General features: G+C 41.1%; 2 protein-coding genes across 9 annotated transcripts in view; both read left to right on the top strand.

Annotated features, from left to right (window-relative positions):
• Ten-a (Teneurin-a transmembrane protein) overlaps nucleotides 1–23234 on the top strand; it is a 472969-nt gene that overhangs the window by 284999 nt on the left and 164736 nt on the right. For all 8 annotated transcript variants that reach the window (XM_029314061.2, XM_029314062.2, XM_085488619.1 and 5 more), the window contains one exon: nucleotides 13069–13144. In XM_029314061.2, the coding sequence (XP_029169894.2) occupies nucleotides 13069–13144 (76 nt within the window). The remainder of the gene's footprint in view (nucleotides 1–13068; nucleotides 13145–23234) is intronic.
• On the top strand, nucleotides 14617–16064 carry LOC146720413 (uncharacterized). Its single transcript, XM_085488622.1, has one exon. The coding sequence runs from the start codon at nucleotides 14975–14977 to the stop codon at nucleotides 16001–16003; it is 1029 nt and encodes a 342-aa protein (XP_085344748.1). The 5' UTR covers nucleotides 14617–14974; the 3' UTR covers nucleotides 16004–16064.

Here is a 23234-nt window from a genome sequence, read left to right on the forward strand (position 1 = left end):
TTCCCAGAATTATGTTTCATTTGAATAATGGAAATTTTATGAAGATGAGAGATGTTTTTATTTATGTAATCTCTTATGGTTTTAATACACATGTTCGATTAAAAAAGCATAATATGAATTGAAAAGATATAATTTTTTAAAAATTGTACGTAGCCATGAAATTCACTGACAATGTCCGAACAAGCTCGAATATAATAATTTGCATTGCAGATCTATTCGATATATAACTTTGGAGAATTATCAGTCAGAACACAAAATTTCATTTTGCTTCGAGCTATACTGTGTTATGCATTACCGCATTATTACAGTTTACACATAAAATGATTATATTTTTAGACAAATTTTTATTATCCAACAGACCTGTTATAATTAATTACTTGAAATACGAATAAAATACGATGTTACTTTAAACCATATATGTTCGTAATATGCTTCATGATATGCAGATATATACAATATATTTGACGTGAAATATATTTTATCTTTTTATTGCGAGAAGGCATGCAGATACTATTCTTAACATTAACGTGCCTATTTGGCAAATGTATGCAAGTTAGATCCCAAGCGTACCGGGTGCCCCTTGTATTCAGAATTATATTAGGTCCTTCGGGCTTTCCGCGCTGGTCTTACTCGGAATTTAAATTGGACCAGATACGTTACGGACGAAATGAGAAAATGAAATAAAACTTTTAGTGCTATTTCCGGCTCAAAAACTTTGGCTCACAATTTCGTCCCATAGGCGATTATTCGTAGTAAAACACGAATTTCTTGTTTTTTTATACATATATCGAGTCTTTTAAATAAATTTGATATTTTCTATATTATAATCTTATATAATATTTTATATAAAATTCCTAATGTTATATAATATTATTATATAAAAATCTTAATATTTTAGGATAATTTGATAGACAAAAATGCCAGTTATTAAATAAATTACTGTTAATATTATTAGACGCGTTTCTTCTGAAATCACAACAAAGAGTTTTTAGGGAACCGATGCAAACTTATAAACATAATTGAAAGATTAAAATGAAAATTGGCTGGCACTGCTCTCGACAGCCACGAATTAGATCGTAAATAAGTTATTTGCATCCTTTCTCATGCGCTTCACATTAGTTCCGCTAACCAGAATGGACCGCAATCGTGCGGATGTAGATGACAAAACTACGGCGATATCATTGGACCCGCGAACTCGAGAAACAATACCGTGACGAAAGTGCAGGGCACATTGTGCATTGTCCGTGTAGCCGACCAACGCACGTATTCCTGGAGCCTGTGGCGCATTGTGCTTTAAGACCGTAGCTCGTAAGCAAATTAGAATGGCGCACGTGGCTCGCATAAGTCGATCCACTGTCTGCCTGCGTGTAGGATACATCGGGGTGGATTCGTACGTCGACGATCCCTTTTCCTGCGCATACTTTCTGCACCCGATGCCGACGGGGGTTTTCTCCTCTTCGACGCCCAAAGGGCACGGACACATCGGCAATTACGTCACTTTATTGCTAGGGTTACGTGTCGTGCGTGGAATTAATGCAATCTTGCGGGGGGAGACGAAATTTAGCTGCGTTTTTCACGGTGTAAACGTTTTCACGGCCGCGAGGCGATTCGAGGCGGAATCGGGCCACCCGCGTCGACGATCCGCATCTGCAATATGTCGCGTCTAATTGAATTCGGGAAAATCGATCGGACCCGCTTATTGCTTAGCGGGGTGCATCTAAAAGATATATAGAATAGAAGAACTATGTGAAAATATATGAAATAATATGATTTTTTTATTATTTCAATGCTTACGTTATGTACTTTTTTATATAAAATTTACAAAATATAAATTTTCATCTATTTCAATTTTTATACATTTAACTCATATACTATTGTAGATGCATTTGCAAATTATGGTAAAAATCAAGTATTAATGTACTATTGAGATATTACATTAATGAGATGAGGGAGATAGAGAGAATGATATAGCAAAAATACAATACGCTAATAAAAATTAAAGAATAAGCAAAAGGGTTAAATCTCCTTTTGTTTAAAATAATTATTGTACAAATACATTGAGATGTAGTAACACTTTTGTTTCATAACTTTTGTTAATTCATTTTATCCAGAATGAATGCTTCTATCATTGTAAGCATCGTTCGTGCCTTATCATCGTCGAGTTCATTAATAACAGTAGAGATTAAAAATAAAAAATTTTCTCTACTTTTTGTTGCATTTATTAATATGCAAATATATGTATATAATCTTTTATATCTGCAAATTATAATTAAAATTTTTTAAATGTATTTTATATATATTCTATAAAAAAATTTTTTCTCATATATATAGCAAATATAATGAAACATATAAATATCTTATAACTCGTGCAACTTCAAAATGTATGTTATATTACTTTTTGGAATGTTACATATTACCAGATTAAACATTTAACTTGCTAGAGTGGTATAAAAAATGGTGGATCATATAAAAATGATAGAAAATATAGAGCAGTCCGAATGTCGATGAGAGCGCTAATGGTTAACAGTGCAGCCATCAGTGGACAGGAAGCTTCACATTGATCGTTCTACATTCACTTCGGCAAACAACCATGACAGTCCGATGGTGAGCGTCGAATAATTCGCTGCTCCTACCACCTGTCTAAGCGACACAACACGGTCGAAAAGTTTCGGACAAGGCAACTCCGACGTTTAGCCCAAAAAGCGATGCTTACGAGCGAACTCTGCGAACATGTTCAGAATTCCCTCTTCATAACGTCGCGACCTTCCTGACGGAATAATGTGCAAACACGCGATAAACAATTCGGCGACTCGTTCGCCTTTTCCGCGAAAAATCGTATCGCAATTTAAAATTCGCCGATCCCAGGCGTGACGGTAAAATTTTTTTCTTTTTCTTCTTTATGGAATTCAAGCGAGAACGAAATTACGGAGTAGGCGAAACGCCGCGCCGCAGTACAGGCCTTTATTAACACCGAGCAATTAACGTTTTTAGAGAAAGCTGATGGGCGCTTATGTGGGTCGCCGAGATGAGAAGGCAATTGCGCGCTCCTTCGCAGCCGTTATTTCATTGGGTGAGGTCGTAAATAAAAACACGCCAACCCGGCCTCGTTTTCGCGTCCCATATAGTCGCAGCACGCTGCAACTATAACTGTAGCAGTGCTGCTGGTGTCTGGAGGTGGAAGGAACAGGAAACGGGAATGCTAAAGTGGAGCCTTTCAATTCGCATCCCTCTTTCGAGCTCGATCTTTTCCGTTTCCACCCGACTATTGCTCGTTGTGCCACGTTGGCAGAATTCATCTTAGCAAACAAAAATCATATCGCATATATTTGTCACCTCGGTATTATATGGATTTCATGAATCCCTATATTAGATAAGTCGATAAATCGTAGATATTAAAAATAAGAGAATATATGTATTCTCGAAAAAGTAATAAAATCGATTTTGTTTAAATTAATTAGCGATCATATTGCAACTTTCTAATTTTTAATATATTTTAACAATTGATGAAAATTTATTTGTATTAAAAATAAAATTCTATGGCGAAGCATAAATTAATAAGAACATATAGTTATAATGTTCTTCAGTTCTTAAGTATTTAAAATTTAATCTTTTATCTGGATATTAATTTTTAACATTACATAATTTTGTAATTAGATTCATTATTTTAGAGAAAATTTTAAAGAGAAGAAGAAAAATGCAAAGAATATATACATTTCTGTTATATACATTCTCTTATTGATTCCTATATTTTACCGACCACCCTGTATATACGTATCCTCGCGTTACGATCAATACGTCCGTGCGGTTCATGAAGATGATAGGAATTATCCTTTGCAGTACTTAGACATGTCACCAAGTATAACTACGTTAAACAATATAATTACGTAACCTATTTCTTATATAAAATAAACTAATTTAATGTAGTAATGACGAAAGATAATTCTTTTTACAATAATAAACATATAAAATATTTATATTCAATTTCTTCTTAGATATTACATTTATTATTGGATATTTAAATTGATCTATTCAATTTTTAAAAAATTATATAATAAAGGAGATATAATAAAAAGGAATAAAATCTTTGTAAATAATAACTATAATCATATTTATTTAAAATACTTTTTATTTTTTTTAATTATATCGGAAAATCTGTTTACAGTTCACATACTCTATATAATTTTTTTATAATTAATTTCTTTTTTATCTATATCTGTTATTTGATTTTTTCAAAGCAGAACTTTGCTACGTAATAGGTGATTTACATACCGCGTGTTCAATCTGATAAGCCAATGCCATGATATATAACAATGATAATACGAATGTGCCTATATAACGCTTATATAACTTATGCATGTTTCCTTTTCGAAACGTTTAACGAACAAATTTTAACGTTATACTTTTTTGCTTCATTGACGAAATTTATTAACTGCCCAATCACGATCTTCTGCACGACTTCCTTTAGACCAATAGCGACCCGAAAGAGGAAAGCGAAAGCTTTAATGCAGAAAACTGTTTAACTCAATTTCCGGTAAAATGGGTGGCGCTAATAAGATTCATGCGGAACAAAAGCGCTAACGTAAAACAGGTTACGGGACGCAAATGCACAATTCTCCGGCAGCCACTGTGCCAAAAGCGTGCAACAATTTATCCCCTTGTCACTCGAATTTGAGCAGATATGAGAAATTCGGCTGGCCGTAATGTACACCGACACTACCGTGAAACTAAATTTAACGCCCTACGTATCAATTCTTTCGCTACAATTTTGTTGTAATTTTGCCTACTCTGTCGTCCCTCGGTTAAAGCATTAACGGATAATTACGCCATTAGCGCGATGATATTGCCCATTCAAAGTAAAATTAAATATGTTAATTTATCGCGTTACGTGAATTATTATCTGGAAAGGAAAAATTAAATATCACAAAAAAAAAATCATTTCCGAAATCGGTGATTATGAGAAATTAAAGTTCCAAAATATTTCAGATTCAACATTACTTATCGCTCGCTTAATATTTGCAAAATTAACATGTCGGGAAGATTGCGCGAGTTCAAATAAGATAGAAGAGATGCGCGGTGAGGAATATAGAAGTAATCTGGACAGAGGCCAGGAACTAATTCCTGCAGTTAGAGTTGATGAAGAAAACGAGACTATTCCACCACGAAGCTAGTTAAACTTTAGCTATTTCTATTTCCGGTTTACATAATAGCGAATATTAGATGCTGATGAATATTAGATGATATATTGTCACTTATACAAATGTAACTACTTTTTAAAAAATCTAATATTTCATAAATAAATCCAAGAAAAAAATTTAAATATAACATTTGAATCTATTTAAAAATATAACACAAAATTATATTTATCGTAACATAATTTTATTAAAATGTTGGATTAAAATTATATTATCAACATATATTATTTTAATTTCTATAAATTTAAAAAATTAATTTTCTATTAATATTTAAAGAGAAAGCAAATCTAAATTAAAATTAAATAGAAAATATTCAAAAAATATTTTACTTCTTTAAATGGAATCAGTGTATTATCACTGATAAGCAGTACTTTCAGTTATAAATTGCAAACACTGAACTCTCTTTGAAAAGAATCAGTTAGTATGATAATGGCTGTTTCAATAATATTTTAAAATGCATCTTGTAATATTATATGAGATTTTATAATAATATGTTTTATATTTTTTTAAAGAAATATATTTGATCCATAGTTTATTTTTCTGTGAGTTTGTCATGCCTTAAGAAATGTAGTATGTACATCATGAATTTAAATATCAGTTATAAGAAATCTTATTGCTATAATCAGAATGAAACATAAGATGGAGGAGCTAAATATGAGTATTTTTACTGAAGATTTTATTTCAGTGAAATACTTACTGATCTTCAGGGAAATCTTGTCATTGCTTTAATCAGTGGCATTTTCACTAATTCAGTTTAAGACAGTAAATGATTTTGACTAATTTTATTGATTCACGTTGGTATGTCGACGTATTTGAAGCGCAGATAATCGCAAATGTTTACCTCTCACGAACACAGAATGCAGGATCAGAGTCAACCAATTATTTCGAAGCACGAACGTCTAGACTGACGCATATCGATCCGTCCCGAGTCTACGGAGATCCGTCAACGGATTCTATCCTAATAAACATTCATTACCCTCCAAGCCGAGATCAACCCTCTAGATATTGGCAACATTGATGGTTTGTATAAGATAATAAGACTCGCGAGAAGCGAGAAGAACTTGTATTGATCGTACGACATTAACATGATTATTTTTTGATAGATTATATATATTATACAATTTCATAATTCTGAAAGAGAATGATTATGCATCATCGTGACTATTAGCTATGTAACTAGAGGAAAGAAAATTTTATTTTATTTTATTATATTTAGTATAAATTTATAAAACTATTGAAGAAAACTATATCATTTAGCAAATGACCAATGACACATTTGACTTCACCAAACACTTATTAGTAATCCGAGTATACGAGAGTATCCTATGAGATGTTTGCGAGGGCGAATGTTTGATCGGGACAAGTCAAGATTGCTCAAAGCAAAGCGATAAATCCGCTCCTTCGCAAGCGATCGAGAGAGCTTTGTTGTAAATGATAACACATAGCGTGAACGTGCGCCGCGGACGGAAAGACACACATTTATCCTCAATAGAAGGAGAAAATAGCACTAAAGACAATATTCATTCGAATGTGGCTGCGATATTGCCTTTATGCGGAACCTTACTCCATGAATGCGGAGGCGAAACTAGGTTATTACGTTCCACGTGATCTTGAGCGATGAAAATCGAAGCAACGACGATATATTCTCGGACTCTCGGCATTGTCGGTACGTGATTTCGACGTGGTAAAGGCGCGCATTAAAGTACATGAAACGCAACGGGCCTCGATTATTTACAACTTCATCTCTTGTATTCGCGCCGCGCGGCAAAGAGTAAATTTTCCATGAATTTACAATATGCGACGCGCCAAGAACGCGATTTACATTTCCGAGAGTGCACAATTCCCGCAGTCCGTCGCGCGCGATATCTTGCAAATATTATCTTCTCGTTTAAAACAACGCGGACAGCGCCGGCGCGTGTATGACGTTTGGAATGAAAGCAATAACGACAGCCGTCTGTTAATACCGCATCTGCTGGCGTATCATCGAATACGAATCCTCGCGAATCGAGATCGTGGTCATTCTCGTTGTCGTCGTCGTCGTTGTCGTTGAGACGATGATATGCGCGACATTACATGAAGTAGGGGTGTTAACAGTAATAACACATTGGCGGGATCTATAAGAGGTAAAGCGCTGATCAGAATTCCCGGACACGCATCCCCCTGGATTACCTTCGTCCAGTGTCCCATGGGGGTTGGCGTTCGTAACGTTCGCAACGTACAATGCGCTGACAGTTTGTCCATCATCTCTCTGCTAAAGTATTCCTCATTCTCGAACCCCCACGCTTCGCACGATCAAGAGACAGACTATCGGCAATCACCCCACATGGCTATTATCGTTAATCAACCCTTGTGTTTACGCAGACTTACCCACACCGGTACTCTCGCACCTCTTGATTACATACGTCGTTTAAGTACCGAGATATACTCGTATTACGATCGCGAAACGAATAGCAGAATGAATATTACGATATTTTACGACGCGATATTATTTTATATTATTTTCGATGTTATTTTGTTTTTATTTTTCATATATATACGACTGACAGTATATGCCTCTGATCTCTCGAAAAGTCATCCGATACATTATGATATCGAATTTCAAGTCAGACTTGAGCAGCAGAAATCTACATCGCTAATGTAACATACTATTATGTCCTATACTGAAGACGGCAAACTTTTATCTTTATTTATTATTATCTTTAGCGCTTCCAATGCCATTTTTTCATAAAGAATTGAGCGTTCCTGGAAAACCGTTTGATCGCGACTCCGAGTATCTGACAAGAATATATTTAAGATTTTCGGTATATAATTATATGCTCTGATGATAGAATAATATATGTTGCAATACGCGGTCGAGAAACCGAGCGAGTGAAAAAAAACTTACAACTTGCACAAGCAGATGATAAATGATTGCATGAAATATAATAGAACAGAACTCAATCTTCTGTGTCAAGAGTGAAACAATACGGATGACTGGTCCATAATATAGAAGAAATTAAAAAGTTATTCTCTTGATTTTTCGCATACCGTAAAGCGAGAATGCAAGCTATTGATCTTATCCAAGGAATAAAACATGCGATTGTTTTGTATAAGAATTTAGCTTACTTTGTGATATATTATTGCGTTCGAGAATTTATTTATGAAATGCACAATCAACGTATATAAAAAAGAGAGAAATTTATCAAACAGTCGTATTATTATTACGTGAGCTTTAATTGAGCTTACAATTGCGATATATTTCGCTTAGTTAAATAATGTCCGAAATGTAAAGTCGAAATAAATATAAATGATAAAATGTGAAGATTGCGCTAATCTCGAATTAAAATAAATTTGCGAAAATGCTACACCTTCGGCAATACACATTCGACAGTACATACTGACACACGCATATATTCGCATACTCCCACACAGTTGACATTCCGAAAAGGCGATACACTCACCGTGGCGTACGTATAAAGTCGAAGAGACCTCCCGGAGGAGAAAAAGGTAACCGTCGCGCTCCAGAGATTCTCTGGCCGACAGCCAAACACCCAACAACCAGAAACCCTCAGACTCAACTATATCCACTCCATCCATAGGGACTTACGTACCTATCTCTGATCTTTTCCTCTTGTCTTTACGTGCGTTTCGCCCTTATCTTCGCTTCGTTTCGTCTCGCCTGGACTCCTCAAATTCCATTTTCTAGTTCTGCTTCCACTCCTTTTCTAACCGCTTGCCAGTCCCTTTTTCGACCGTCACTCTAACTAGGTCTTGTCACTCTTGCGCTATCACTCTCGTTATCACTTTCCTTATCACTTCGTCTTCCGTTGCTTTTCCTGAATACGCCCACATTTTCGACCGTCTCTTCTCCCCTCGACGACCTTGTTTGACGTCGACGTCCCTAGTCGACGTTCAGTTTTCTACCCGGTACGTCGCTCACTCGTCTTCGTTAGAGCCGTGTGCAGTGATTAAATAAAGAACAGACCAGTCGACCGTACGCCCTCGATTACGGGGAGGAAAGCTCTCCTCGATCCAAGAGTACCACCCGATTTGCTAAATTGCACGCTTTTAGGCGAGCTATTAGTCGGCACGTTCTGTCAGCGCGGATAAACTTTATCGCGGTGGGATGTTCCTCGCTTACTTAATTCGGCTTACGTAATTTCCAGTCTGGCTATCGTAACTGCGATAATGTTCGCTTCTCTTTGACGACATTCTGACGGCGACGTATTTGGGTCAGCGACGTTCTTATGCGAGAATATTTCGCGTGGGCTTGTCTCTCGTGTAACTCTCGGAGATATTTTGCCCTGCAGCGAATGAATCCTTGGATGTAACGAAGTAACGATAAGAATGCGGCGCGGGAATAAAAACGACCTTAACCTTTAAATAACCTCCCGGAGGGTAGTTGCGATGCTCGCGAATCTCCGAGGACATCAGGTAAAACTGGAGCGTATAGATAAAATCGGTATAGTCCATTGGCAAAATGCGAAAGTCACGTCATTAACCGACCGAGCGCATCAACCTAGTTGCTGCCGCGCCATTAGCAGATAATGACACTTTTTCGAAGGAAGGCTGGGTTGGCCAGACTTTAGCTCCCGTAGATAGAACGCAATCGATCGTTTTCTGTCCGGTTTCTGACGAGCAGATTGCTCCGCAGAGAATTTTTCTGAAATCGGCCGAAACAAATGCTAATGAAGAAAAACTTTAGAAGTATTCTTGAAGTACTGCAAAAGAGAATCTGAAATATCTTTTATTTAAGGATTTCTACGATAATGATCGCTCATTACTAACTTGATTGTTTTCGTTGAGTTTATTTGACAAAAATATTTAGTATATAAGAAATGTACGTACTTCGAAAAATATGACAAGATAATAGAAGAGAGATTGTTTCATCATTGCTTCGTTAATGCGATATTAAATAATTAAATGATTAAATTCTATTTTCCTGCGTCTCTAGTATATGTTATGTACAATATATAAAATATATTTAATATTACAAATAAAATATATTATACATATATATATATACACAAAATTCTTTGCAGTATATTATATACACACATATTGAGCGTTATATTCTTATCAACGTCAGCGTGAAAGATAATACTATCAATTGTATTTTTTTCGTGATAAAAGGAAATACTCGTGCGTAGTTGCTGGCACCCTTAAAAAAGAAGAATTACTGTCTTCTTAGAAGACTCAATATGAAAATACAGTAAATCTTGACACAATGGTGGACTTGCTCTCATTTCACTGGCATTGTCGGAGATATGTTCGCTACAGTCGCGCTTGCAACTCGGCATGCGGCTTATTTCTTCCGAAAGTACCCCGACAGAGGCACGCGGCGTATCCCTTTCGTGGGCGTTAATATTCTCGATGGGTGGTCCGGCAAGCCAGGAGCGTCGCTTTCACCGAGGGGGTAGCTACTAGAAAATATGCGAGATATTGGAGAACCCTCGATCAGTCGCGCCCACCTTCTCCGTGTTATCACCATGGCTACCGGATGAAACAAACGATAGCCGGGATGGCTGCTAAGCCTCGGCAGCTTGGCAACCAGTCTCTCGCCCTGTGAGAATGAACCCGTCGCTTTGTGCTACCAGCTGTCAGGACTCTCCGGTCGACAGGTTTCCGTACCTACCTACCTACCTACCTACCTATCTGCTCTACTGTACGCGCGCGGTTCAACGGAATCGAGTCATTCGCATCTGACACGCGCCAATTTATGCTCAGAATTACAAAGGAAACGTTACGTCCTATGTGTTGCGAGCGAGCCTTTGAGCTTACGACTAGCGAATGGCACGGCCGTGCCGATGACACGACGATTCCGATCCCGTTCCGCAGATTTCGCAGTATGCCCGGTCTAAGATCGTATCGGTAGCGCTTATGATTGACGGGGCTTTATGCGAACGCATTTCCTCTCTCGTGCGTATGCTGTCAAACGAATTACAGTACGTCATCTTTGCTCCATTACCGTTGTAGCTACGATATATTAAATGATGAAGAACTTACGAATACAGCCTGACTTTATTATATCTCGAAAAATATTCAAATAATGCAATATTTCACTAAATACATATAAACGCAGAAATTGGTATCAAAAATTCATTAATAGCGAGTAATAAATATATTTGGAAATTATACTCGAAGTTCAACGTATAAATAGTAGAGATTCTCAGAACAGAGACAGTGACAAATTGCTGCAGAAATAAGAGGGCGAAAGCGGTAGTTAAAAGAACCTATGGGCTAAAACCGATGTAATGTCGGTATATCAAAGTAAACGAACGAACTAACCATCCTTGTTTTCTTATATTATTTTGTTACCGCTTCCTCTCTCTTTCTCTCTAGATTCCGCTCGCTAAGTCCTGTTCAACCTCGTTATTGATTCAACAGCCAATTTTCGCGTTGTGTGAAAGTCTTTCTTCCGGTGTAGGAAAGGCATTTGTTTCGCATTACAGTCGCTCGAGAACTTGTTACTGTTTCTATTAAAAAAATAAAATACACTCACAGTTGATTATCTTCTATTTGTAACTACAAATGCAGAAAAATATATTTTTTTCAAAATATACTCTGCGTATATATAATAAGGAAACAATAAGCACGTACTATATATATGCAATCAATGTCGCGAGAAAACTTATTATCGATAATGTGTTTGTAGAAAAAAATATTGAATATAACATGGAGTCACATCCAATAAAGAGATTTAGCGATCTTGTGTTCGCTGTGAGACGAGCATCAGACGACTATTCGCGGTCGATAGCAAAACGTCACTGATGGTTACATTAGTCATGAACGCATTAACTATACAGATAAAAGGAAGACAGCTCGCGACGACCCATCAACTAGAATATGCATGACGCTACGAACCGACAGATCGGGGACCACGCACGGCGAACGAAGGCTAAATCGAATAGCAACGAATGTCAACCTGCCGTCGAGCAGGAAAGAAAGTTTGAAAATTAATTATGCACGCGCGCGCGTCGCTACCCGTTGATAAGCGGAATTTCTATGAATTTACCCTCCGACGTTTGCGCTTATCACTCGGCCGATTTCTCTGTTCAGACAGATCTTCAACATTTTCGATTAATTAGCCCGATTGAGCTTTATTGATTACATTCATGTGTTTTCAAGCTTATTTGATTAATAATCATAAAAAATAATAATTAGATGTAGCGTAAGCACGCTTCCGTTTTTGATCGCGCCGTTTAAATAATTCCGCGAACACCATATTCGAAACAGGGTTAAAGCACTTGCGAATACGAGAACAACTTGCGTCTAATAAACTCAATTATCTCGTTGCATGACACAGGTCAAGTTGCCGAGAGTAGAGGAATATCTGCGTCCGCCGCAGATCCTGTTACCTGTCTAAGTAATTAAGCAGTAGTTACGACAGCATATGTTTTAGCAAAATGCCGCAATATGCAGCAGCTATGAACCAAATGTATAGAAAATTGGAACACGCTCACTGAGTGTATCGCCAAAGAATTTATGCTATATTGCACTTCACAGCAATGTAGAGAATTGTCGTCCTAAAATTATTATCTTGAAAAATTATCAAATTAATCGAAGAAGAAAATTTTATTCAATTAATTACCCTCGTACTTTATATATTATATAAATTGAGATGAATAGCTGAATATATTAAAGTACAATTATATCTCGTTCTTTTTGAAATTTATTTGAAATCTTCGCGATTTGCAATATATAAATAGAATCATTATACTAGTATTACTGATTGAGTAAAGTGTTCTAGAGCGTAGTTGCAATCACACTTCGTGGTTGGTCACGATGTGTAGTTTGTATCGCCGTTAACCGATGCAAGACGGATGCGTTGCTCGATTGCTGAGTGTGACTTTATGCAGCAGAGCATTAAGGACAAACGTTTCGCTGTGTGTTGCAGAGTACTTGATGTCAGGAAGTCCACGGAGTTATCCAGCGCGATCCCCAGGGGTAGCTTCCACGCCAACCGTGACCAGGTGAGTTAGTATTCACTACTCGCGAATTTCGCCAATCTGTACACGCGAATATGCGACGTCTCTCGTGCTACCTGCGAATGTGACACATCCATATTCCAACCGGCGTAACATAACGTAAATTCTCGCGAGGGCGCGAATGAGTAAGCGGATTTTTCTCGCTGGGCCAGCAAATCCGCGTGAGCCTTATCGGTTTACCTGCTGGCTAGATTTCACGTGGTTGAATTAAGCTCCGGCAACTATACGAAGAACTGATCGACCGCGACTGATTCGTTCTGAAACCGTGAACGCATCCCGGTTGAATGTCGGTCATCGTGCGTCGCGATAAATTATTAATCGCCTTGCAGACTTCGTCAAATAACCTCAAATTTTACAATGGCGAACACAAAATTTATGAACAATTATTACAATCATTGTTAATATTAAAAATTGACACTGAAAATCGAAAATATGTAGAAAATGTCTGACGGGTTTTTCGTGCTCGATGATTTTTACTTACTGACTTAAACGAGCCAAAAGCTTTCTCGGTGATCAGGTCTCAGGAGGATGTCTTCGCGACAAAACTCGAGTGCGAAAAGTTTCAAGAATCTAAATCAATCGGTCGGGAAGAGAAGAAAGCCGAGCAGGCGAGAGCGCGGTAGGAAGCGCGATAAGTACAGGGAACTCCGCGACGATCTAGCCGATGGGAGACAGTCGGGAGCAGGAGGTGCAGAGCGAGAGAGCGAGACACGTCTAAAGATGTTCCAATTCAAATGAGTTGAACTTTTAAAATATTTAGAATGTTGAACAGGCCCGGTCCCGGCATTTCCATTTCGCCTCTTCTCTCCGTTCTCTCTTCTTCTCGCGCCAAGCGTGCCGGTCGATCGCCGTCAGTGACGCGCACGAAATTTCGAATTAGTTCGCTCTTTATTCTACCTCATTACCGTCCTTCAGCATTCCTCCTTCTTTCTTTTCTCAAGCAGCTAATGGCCCACTACGTGACGCAATTCATCGCTTGCACGCAGAATACTCTTGAACGCGACCCTCGTCATATTAATATAGTAAATATTCTTCACTGCGATTTCACTTTGTATGGATTTTATGAAGCGATTTTATAAATACGGTAAATGGTTCTATTTTTAATCCAATTTTTCGCAAAAGGAATCGCAAAAGAAACACAACACTTTGAAATCACATTAATTTATTTTCGCAAAATAATAGATAACCGATAATCCATCATATCATATATCAAACTAATTGCATTTAAGACAAGTATCTGCATCGTATAGTTATGCGATACGATCATGTGCGAATAATAGCGTCTTATATTTGTGGCGATTATATCGTCACATATTCCCCAGTTTACATATATGCGAAGCTTACGCGGGACGAAAGGAAAAGCGAGACGCGAGACAAAATAAACAAGTGAAAAGACACAACGGACAAAACGGGGAGACAAAGACGATAATCGAGACTCGAAAACAATAACACAAGCGAAATTAAAAAGGATGAGTCGAGAAGATTCTCGAAGGTCGTAGGAACGGGCAGGAAGAGAATAGATAGCGCGGGTTCGAGAGATTCGGCCCCCGTCAGTTATCGCGTGCGGACGTGCGACCGAAGGAAAAATCTGTATCGATTGAAAGTCGTAAAATTAAATGGATCCGAACATTAAAAGGCCTCGATTCTTTTCACACACACACTCTCTTTCTTATATATGTGCATATTACATCCTGCACTGATCAATTGGCACGTCAGGTAGTTAAAGTGGTGACCCCGACGTGATCGTGCATACGCGAAGTGCAGGGATAGTTTCGCGATCGAGTGTCTAGTGTGTGAGGACGGAAAAGGAGTGACATGCCGGTGATGCGAGACGGCGAAGACGCTATTCCACGCGTGGAGCCGGAGGCGCGGGCGCTCGAGCGGCCGGGGATTCAGGCGCCGAATTCGCACCTGAGTGCGATGCAATCGGCCCGGGCGGAGCAGCCACCGGGGTATTATTTACCTGCCCCCGAGGTGAGTCGAGTGGGCATGCGAATGCCAGAGTTCACGCCGACGGATCCGGAGCTCTGGTTTAACATCGTCGACCGGGGTTTCCAGGCCGCCGGAATTACGGTCGACGCGACGAAGTTCGGGTACGCGTTGACTGCCCTCGGACCGCGTTATACCACCGAAGTGCGCGATATAATTATGAATCCGCCCCCGGAGCGCGCGTACGAGACTTTGAAAACCGAGCTAGTTAAGCGACTAAGTCTGTCGCAGGAGCACAAGACTCGGAGGCTCCTTGAACACGAGGAGATTGGCGATCGAAAGCCATCGCAATTTTTACGCCACCTTCGCGGTCTTGCCGGGAACGTGGTTGGCGACCAGGTGTTGCGGACCATCTGGTTGAGTCGGTTGCCGGCTCATCTTCAGCCGCATTTAGTGACGCGCGCGGCCGATACGCCCGAACAATTAGCGGACATCGCGGATGCGATAGTCGAGGCGACCCGTGCGCCGATATTTCAAGTGGCGGAGGCGACGAAATTTGTGACGCCCCAGGGTCAGAGTGCGGTTGACCCCGCGTCCTGGGAAGCGAGGATGGAAGTACGACTCGCGCAGATGCGGCTGGCCATGCAACAAGAGATGGCGGAGCAGCTGACAGCTATCCGGCGGTCGATCGAGGCGATCGGGAGCGGTCGTTTCGGAGAGGACCGCGATGACGACCGACGTCGTTCGCGTTCGCGTCCACGCCAGCGTTCGCATTCGCGCCCGCGAGAGCGATCAGGAAGCCGTGATCCGCCGGCCAGTGGAATCTGCTGGTATCACTGGCAATTTGGACCGAGTGCTCGACAATGCAGGCCGCCCTGCACAATGCAGTCGGGAAACGCGGGGGCCGGTCGCTAGTGGCGGCGAGTGACTCAGGCCACGGGGCGCGTCGCCTGTTCGTGACCGACGCGAACACAAAAGTGAGTTTTCTAATTGACACGGGCGCGGATCTCTGCGTGTATCCTCGGAAAATGGTTCGGGGACCGCGACAGAGATCGACCTACGAGCTTTCGGCCGCGAACGGCACACCAATATGTACATACGGGACAGAAACATTAGTTTTAAATTTTGGATTACGACGTGCATTTTTGTGGCGATTCGTGATCGCGGACGTTTCGCGACCTATAATCGGCGCCGATTTTCTGGCGCATTACGGACTCCTCGTCGATCTGCGAAATTCTCGTCTCGTCGACCAGGTGACGAGCTTGACCGCGCGCGGACGATGCATCCGATGCAATGCACCCTGCGTCAAAGCGGTCACGGGAGAGACGCCGTATCACCGGCTGTTGGAGCGGTACGCGGACATCGCGAGGCCGAACGGGCGCCCAAGAGAAACGATCCACACAACGCGACATCATATAGAAACGACACCGGGACCGCCTGTCGCGTGTAGGCCGCGAAGGCTCGCTCCGGACCGATTGGCGGCCGCAAAGAACGAATTCAGAAGGATGGTGGAAGCTGGAATCGCGCGACCTTCAAGGAGTAGTTGGTCGGCGCCCTTACACATGGTGCCAAAAAAGGACGAAGAGTGGCGACCCTGTGGAGACTACAGGGCGCTGAACGCGCGAACGGTCCCGGATCGCTACCCGGTGCGACATATACAGGATTTCGCGCAGGCCCTCGGCGGTAGGAAAATTTTTACCACGCTGGACCTAGTGCGGGCATACCACCAGATACCGGTAGCGGAGGAGGACATCCCGAAGACGGCGATCACCACGCCGTTCGGCATGTATGAATTTCCATACATGTCGTTCGGATTACGCAACGCGGCACAAACGTTTCAGCGGTTCATCGATGAGGTTTTGCGCGACCTTGAATTCTGCTACGCATACATCGATGACATCCTCGTCGCGTCATCGTCAGAGGAAGAACACCACGAGCACCTACGGACGGTGTTTGAGCGTTTGCGAGTATACGGGGTAGTGATCAACCCCACGAAGTGCGTATTCGGACAACGAAGGGTGGAATTCCTCGGATACGAGGTGTCCGACGAAGGAACACGACCGCTGCCGGCGCGAGTGGAGGCAATCCTCGCGTGTCAGATGCCGAGGACCGCGAAGGAATTGAGAAGGTACTTAGGCATGGTAAATTTTTACCGAAGATTCATGCCTAAAGCTGCCGAGATTTTGGCACCGCTCAATGACCTGCTTCGAGAAAACATTAAGGGCAAGACGCCGATATCGTGGACGCAGCAGACTCAACGAGCATTCGAAACATCGAGGGAAGGCTTGGCCGAGGCCGCGCTTCTGAGGCACCCAAGGACGAACGCGGAGCTCGCGTTGTTTACTGACGCGTCCGAACAAAGCATCGGCGCGGCATTACAACAGCGGGGCAGCGACGGCTGGGAGCCGTTAGCATTCTTCTCGAAGAAGCTAAGCCCAGCCGAATCGAAGTATAGCGCCTTTGATAGGGAGCTACTAGCGATATACTTGGCGGTCAAGCATTTTCGGCACATGCTGGAAGCGCGCGCGTTCGCGGTATATACCGACCATAAGCCAATCATCTTTGCTTTCCGACAGAAACCTGAGAGGAGCACGCCGCGCCAGTTCCGCCACTTAGACTACATCGGACAATTTACGACGGACATCCGGCACGTGACGGGCGAGGAGAATGTCGTGGCGGACGCGCTATCGAGAATCGAGGAGCTCCGAACTCCTATGAATTACGCCGCACTGGCGGAATCACAGAGGACCGATGAGGAGCTCGAGAAGTATTTAAGACGGGAGACGGGACTAAGGCTGAGCAAGGTGGAGATCCCCGGAACCGGAGTTGCGCTCTACTGCGACACAGCGACGCCGACACCGAGGCCATATTTGACAAGGCCTTTCCGTCGGGCCGCATTCGACCTGGTGCACGGCCTGGCGCACCCGGGAATCAGGTCGACGGGCAAACTCGTGGCGCAGCGCTACGTTTGGCCGTCGATGAACGTGGACTGCCGGGGTTGGGCTCGATCCTGTGTGCCCTGCCAGCGGTCCAAGGTGTCGCGACACGTCTCGGCACCGCTAGAGAAATTTGCTGCTCCATCTAGCAGATTTGAGCACGTGCATCTAGACATCATCACAATGCCAGTCTCAGAGGGCAAGAGGTACTGTCTCACGTGCGTGGACCGTTTCACGAGATGGCCTGAGGCGTTCCCCGTGCGGGACCAGGAGGCAGAGACGATCGCGAGAGCGTTTTATGAGGGGTGGATCTGCCGATTTGGGGCACCCCTCCGAATTACGACAGACCAGGGGACTCAGTTTGAGTCCGGTCTGTTCCGACGGCTGAGCGAGATAACGGGAGCAGAAAAATTGAGGACGACGGCATATCACCCGCAGGCGAATGGGATGGTCGAGCGGTTTCATCGCCAGCTCAAGGCGGCGATCAGGTGCCAGCAAAACGACCGCTGGACGGAGTCATTGCCGACCGTCCTGCTGGGGATCAGAGCAGCGTGGAAGGACGACCTGAAGGCGACCACAGCCGAACTGGTGTACGGTCAGGCGCTGAGGATCCCGGGGCAGTTCCTAAGTCGGCTGCCGACGGACAACGAGGACAGTGCCGTCGACTTCGTCAGGACGCTGCGTGAGCGATTCGAGAGGCTGCGACCGGTGGACGGGACCCGGCATGGAGAGCGACGACCGTTCGTCTTCAAGGACCTAGCGACGGCCGGGCAGGTGTTCGTGCGACGCGACGGACCGAGGAAGATGCTGCAGGCGCCATACGAGGGACCGTACGAGGTCATCAGTCGCAGCGAGAAAGTCTTTGTCGTGCGCATGCACGGCAAAGAGAGAACGGTCACGATAGACCGACTAAAGCCCGCGTATATTTTTTCAGAAAGCGATACAGGAGGCGACGGGCCGACGGGATCGACGGCGCGGGACCGAGGCAGTGAGGTCAATCGACGAGAGGAGCGCGAGGACGCGGGACCGCTGCTCCGACGAGGCGAGACGACGACGAGAGCAGGGAGAAGAGTCCGGTTCCCGGACCGTTTCCAGGCGGGCCTGTGACGTAGGATAGGAAATAATTAATTCGGGTCGCGAGGTTCTGGGAGAATTCACACGTTAAGCAAGTTATTTCATTTCATTGTATTCTATTTCTATTGGTTTCGCGGTTTATAGCGCTATTTCTCTATCTTATATTTTTGTTTTTTTTTTGGTTCTCAAGTAATTGACACGCGTACGCATATGCGAGCACGAACGACACGATTATATTATATTGGCGTTCTCTTATTGTTTTTTTGTTTTGATTTTATGTGTGTAATTTTGCGTCGCGCTTACGTATAAAGGAAAATGTAATTCGTAGCGTCCGAACATCGAAATATCGTGCTATCGGTATAGCACTGGCGGGGGAGTACTGTGGCGATTATATCGTCACATATTTCCCAGTTTACATATATGCGAAGCTTACGCGGGACGAAAGGAAAAGCGAGACGCGAGACAAAATAAACAAGTGAAAAGACACAACGGACAAAACGGGGAGACAAAGACGATAATCGAGACTCGAAAACAATAACACAAGCGAAATTAAAAAGGATGAGTCGAGAAGATTCTCGAAGGTCGTAGGAACGGGCAGGAAGAGAATAGATAGCGCGGGTTCGAGAGATTCGGCCCCCGTCAGTTATCGCGTGCGGACGTGCGACCGAAGGAAAAATCTGTATCGATTGAAAGTCGTAAAATTAAATGGATCCGAACATTAAAAGGCCTCGATTCTTTTCACACACACACTCTCTTTCTTATATATGTGCATATTACATCCTGCACTGATCAATTGGCACGTCAGGTAGTTAAATATTGATATTTTATGAAACATCGCTCGTAGCTTGGATTATCCAATTTATGTCGTATATTAATATCAAGAGGCTCTCTCACCAGAATTGCTAATGCGTTTTCCATCGCGTTTAATGTCCCAAATTTCGCTCGAATTATGAATATCCTGTACAGCTATGCGCATAGGACTGTCTCGTGTAATCTTATGTAATATTAATTATTTGCAGTGATTGACATATATCGCAGGATTCTTGCTATTATACATTTATAAGTAATCACGCGAGTTCGTCGATCTTTTCTTGAGGATCTTGAACTCAGTTCAGGGATATCGATCTCATTCTATATACTTGTATGCCACACGACAGCGCTTCTATTCTGAATTCTACCTACCCTGTCAGCAAAGTACCGGGGTATAAGCATTACTGTCATGTAAAGCTCACTTGTTTGATAATTCTATCTCGATATATTTTATTTCTTCCATTGAGATATACCATCGCGTTATTTGCCTTAACAATCTGTCGACGGTGATCACGTAACCGTTTTAATCGCAAAGATTACGAGATTATCACCGAGAATCTGATACGAGAAGCGGAAAATCCAATTCAAAGATACCGTCGTTTTCGAACGATAATCACATCGACCCTTAACGCTTTTTCGCAGTTTTTTTCTGTCGGCCGTATACTTTTTTCTCTTTCCTCGAGAAAACGCGTACCAGCCTTGGTAAAATGACGAGAGAAGGAAAGGCCATCGGTGTCACCGGAAACAGCAGGTCAGCGAGACGGAAGGTACTCTGTTGCTGAGGTAACTCAGCTAAAAGAACACGCGCCGCTCTTGTCCGAGAGAACGAAGGAGAGTTTCCTATCCCGTTCCACCTTTCCTTTTACTCATCCGTTACGCCTTACCTCAGCTTCCTTCTAAGACTGTTAACGATTGAATCCGCCAAGAACACTGGTCACGATAACTCGGTCTCTACAAAAAAAAAGAAAAACTACAAACTTTGCTCAATATATTACTAAGAAATGATGATACTTGCTATATATTTTGGAAAACTTGAATAAACTTCGCTTACCTTGCATTTATGTATATCAGAATGCACATAAAGTATTAACCGTGCATTTTAAAATCAATAAAAATTATGCAAAAAAATTAAATTTATATTGATTTTAAAATGCGCGGTTAATATTTTATGTACATTCTGGTATTTAATTCACATTTTAGCAGAAAAAATTATATAATTATATTTCATATTAAGAATTCGCGTTTTTACCTTTTACTATATTTTTATTACATCGAAATGAATAAAGATGATTAGTTTAACAGATTGAGAACGCGATAAAAAAATATTCTCTGTAATATACCGATATTAAATTTTTCATCTTTTTTCTCTTTTTTATATTATATTACAGATATCGAAGCCTTGATATTGATTTATATACGTTTAAAATAAAATAATAAATTTTTTACTTTTTTCCCAACCAAAATAAACGGATATGATCTTTGTTGTATTTCGGGCATGATACACGAAAGAAGACAATTGTTTCTCTACGGTATTTATCGCTTATTAACTGCAACGATGTGGCTAAAAGAACACTCGCTACACTCGACCGACAATAAAGACTCTTTCTTTTCTCTCTTTTTGCTTTCCCTTCGAATGTTCAACCTTATCTATCCTTTACCACTTTGCTATCTTTCCTATCGTCCTCTAACTACCGAATCGATCGGATTGGACGACCATTGTTACTGGCGAAAAATTAGCGCTGTTCAAGAAAGTTTTGAAATCACATCGAATTTATTTTTCTGAAGCGTTCTATAATATTACGACTTTTATAAGAAAAAGAAATTACACACAGCGACATATTATTGCAGAGAAATATTACGGTAACTATGCTTAGCAGTTATCTTTTCCGACGTCACTTAAAATAATTAAATTTTACGCGCGCGATTTTATCTCTACTGTCAATATTGATCTCTTAAAAAGTATTAAATTTATAAAATACGAGGAATTACCGCAAATCTTTTTTGCAAAATAATATCTGTTTAAATAGAAGAGTTTTTTAGCTGTATTATTCTAATGTAGCTGTATTATTCTTTTTAGCCTATACAAAAACTAAATTATTTGTAAAAAATATATAAAAAGCATAGATACGCACAGAAAGAAGGAACTAGTGCAAACTTATGCAAACTCGATATAAAAACATTGAATGACATTAAAAGACGTTAAATCGACATGGTAATTTTTGTTCAGTGAACGTAAAGCACAAAAAACATCACCACATTTTTCTCACAGTGAACGTCGTATGCAAAAAAACGTCGCTACATTTTTCTCGAAGTATCAGAAGTATGTTTTATAGCGAATTGCCCAACGATGATAGAATTATGATGCACGCCGATCTCGTGCACGCGAGGGACTTTTATTACTCGAAGGATATCGAAACACAATATCCTTCCTTCCAACTATTTTTCTTTTATTCAACTCTATTTTTTGCAATATAAATTTTCTCTTATGTCAATTCACCATTTACTTACATAATTATGACAATGAAAATAACTTTCCGCAATTTTTCCGGGAATGTTAGGTAAACGACGAAAAAAAAATAAAAGAAATACGTCTCAATCCAAATATATTCCCGGTTAAAGCAGACGACCGAGCCTCTTGCCTAAGTGCGCTTCGTTTAACTCTGCATTACGTCCCTTAATTCTCCGGGTCGCCTCTGTACTGTGAAAAGTAAGTTATTTACCATGCATCCTATGTACTCGGCCGCCTGGTGCAGCTACGGTTACTAGGTATGCTTTTGTCTTTTCGCGGAGCGACGGCGGAACTATTTAAATTAATCAACATGGAAACCTTAATCTCGCCCGACGTCTTAATCCCAGCTTCAATTTGCGCGCGCGACTCAGGCCTCCCTTCCTCTTAAACTTCCCGCTCGCTCTACCGAACCGAGTCTCTCGTTCGGTGGTGCACCTTTCACGGAACGGGAAGCTGGATTTAAAATGTTTTCTTGTTTGTAGAAATGTTTTCTATTCCCTAGGATGTATTCTCTCATTACGGTCTCTGTTCGCAAGGTAAACAAAATTTTTGTACGATTATTTGGCGATGAAATTGCTAGATTGTGGGTAAAGAATGAGCCGTGATATATCATTAGTAATCCTTATGTACATTTATATAATTATTTATAATAATTATTTTATATAATTATTTTCATATAATAATTTTTCGTATAAATGTGTAATAAATTTTTTATCAACTTTTTTATTTACATAACATTCATTAGTCTCACGCTAATTATATTATAGTATTGGAAATTATAACGTTAGCGAAAGAAATTATCGTTTGATAATTCACA

This window comes from Nylanderia fulva, unplaced genomic scaffold (assembly GCF_048542155.1).
Source record: "Nylanderia fulva isolate GAGA-0341 unplaced genomic scaffold, ASM4854215v1 Scaffold7, whole genome shotgun sequence".
In the NCBI taxonomy this organism is placed as follows: Eukaryota; Metazoa; Arthropoda; class Insecta; order Hymenoptera; family Formicidae; genus Nylanderia; species Nylanderia fulva.

What these genes read in the sequence shown, in the direction of transcription:
- LOC146720413 (XM_085488622.1), top strand. Translation starts at nt 14,975, where the DNA reads ATGCCGGTGATGCGAGACGGCGAAGACGCTATTCCACGCGTGGAGCCG.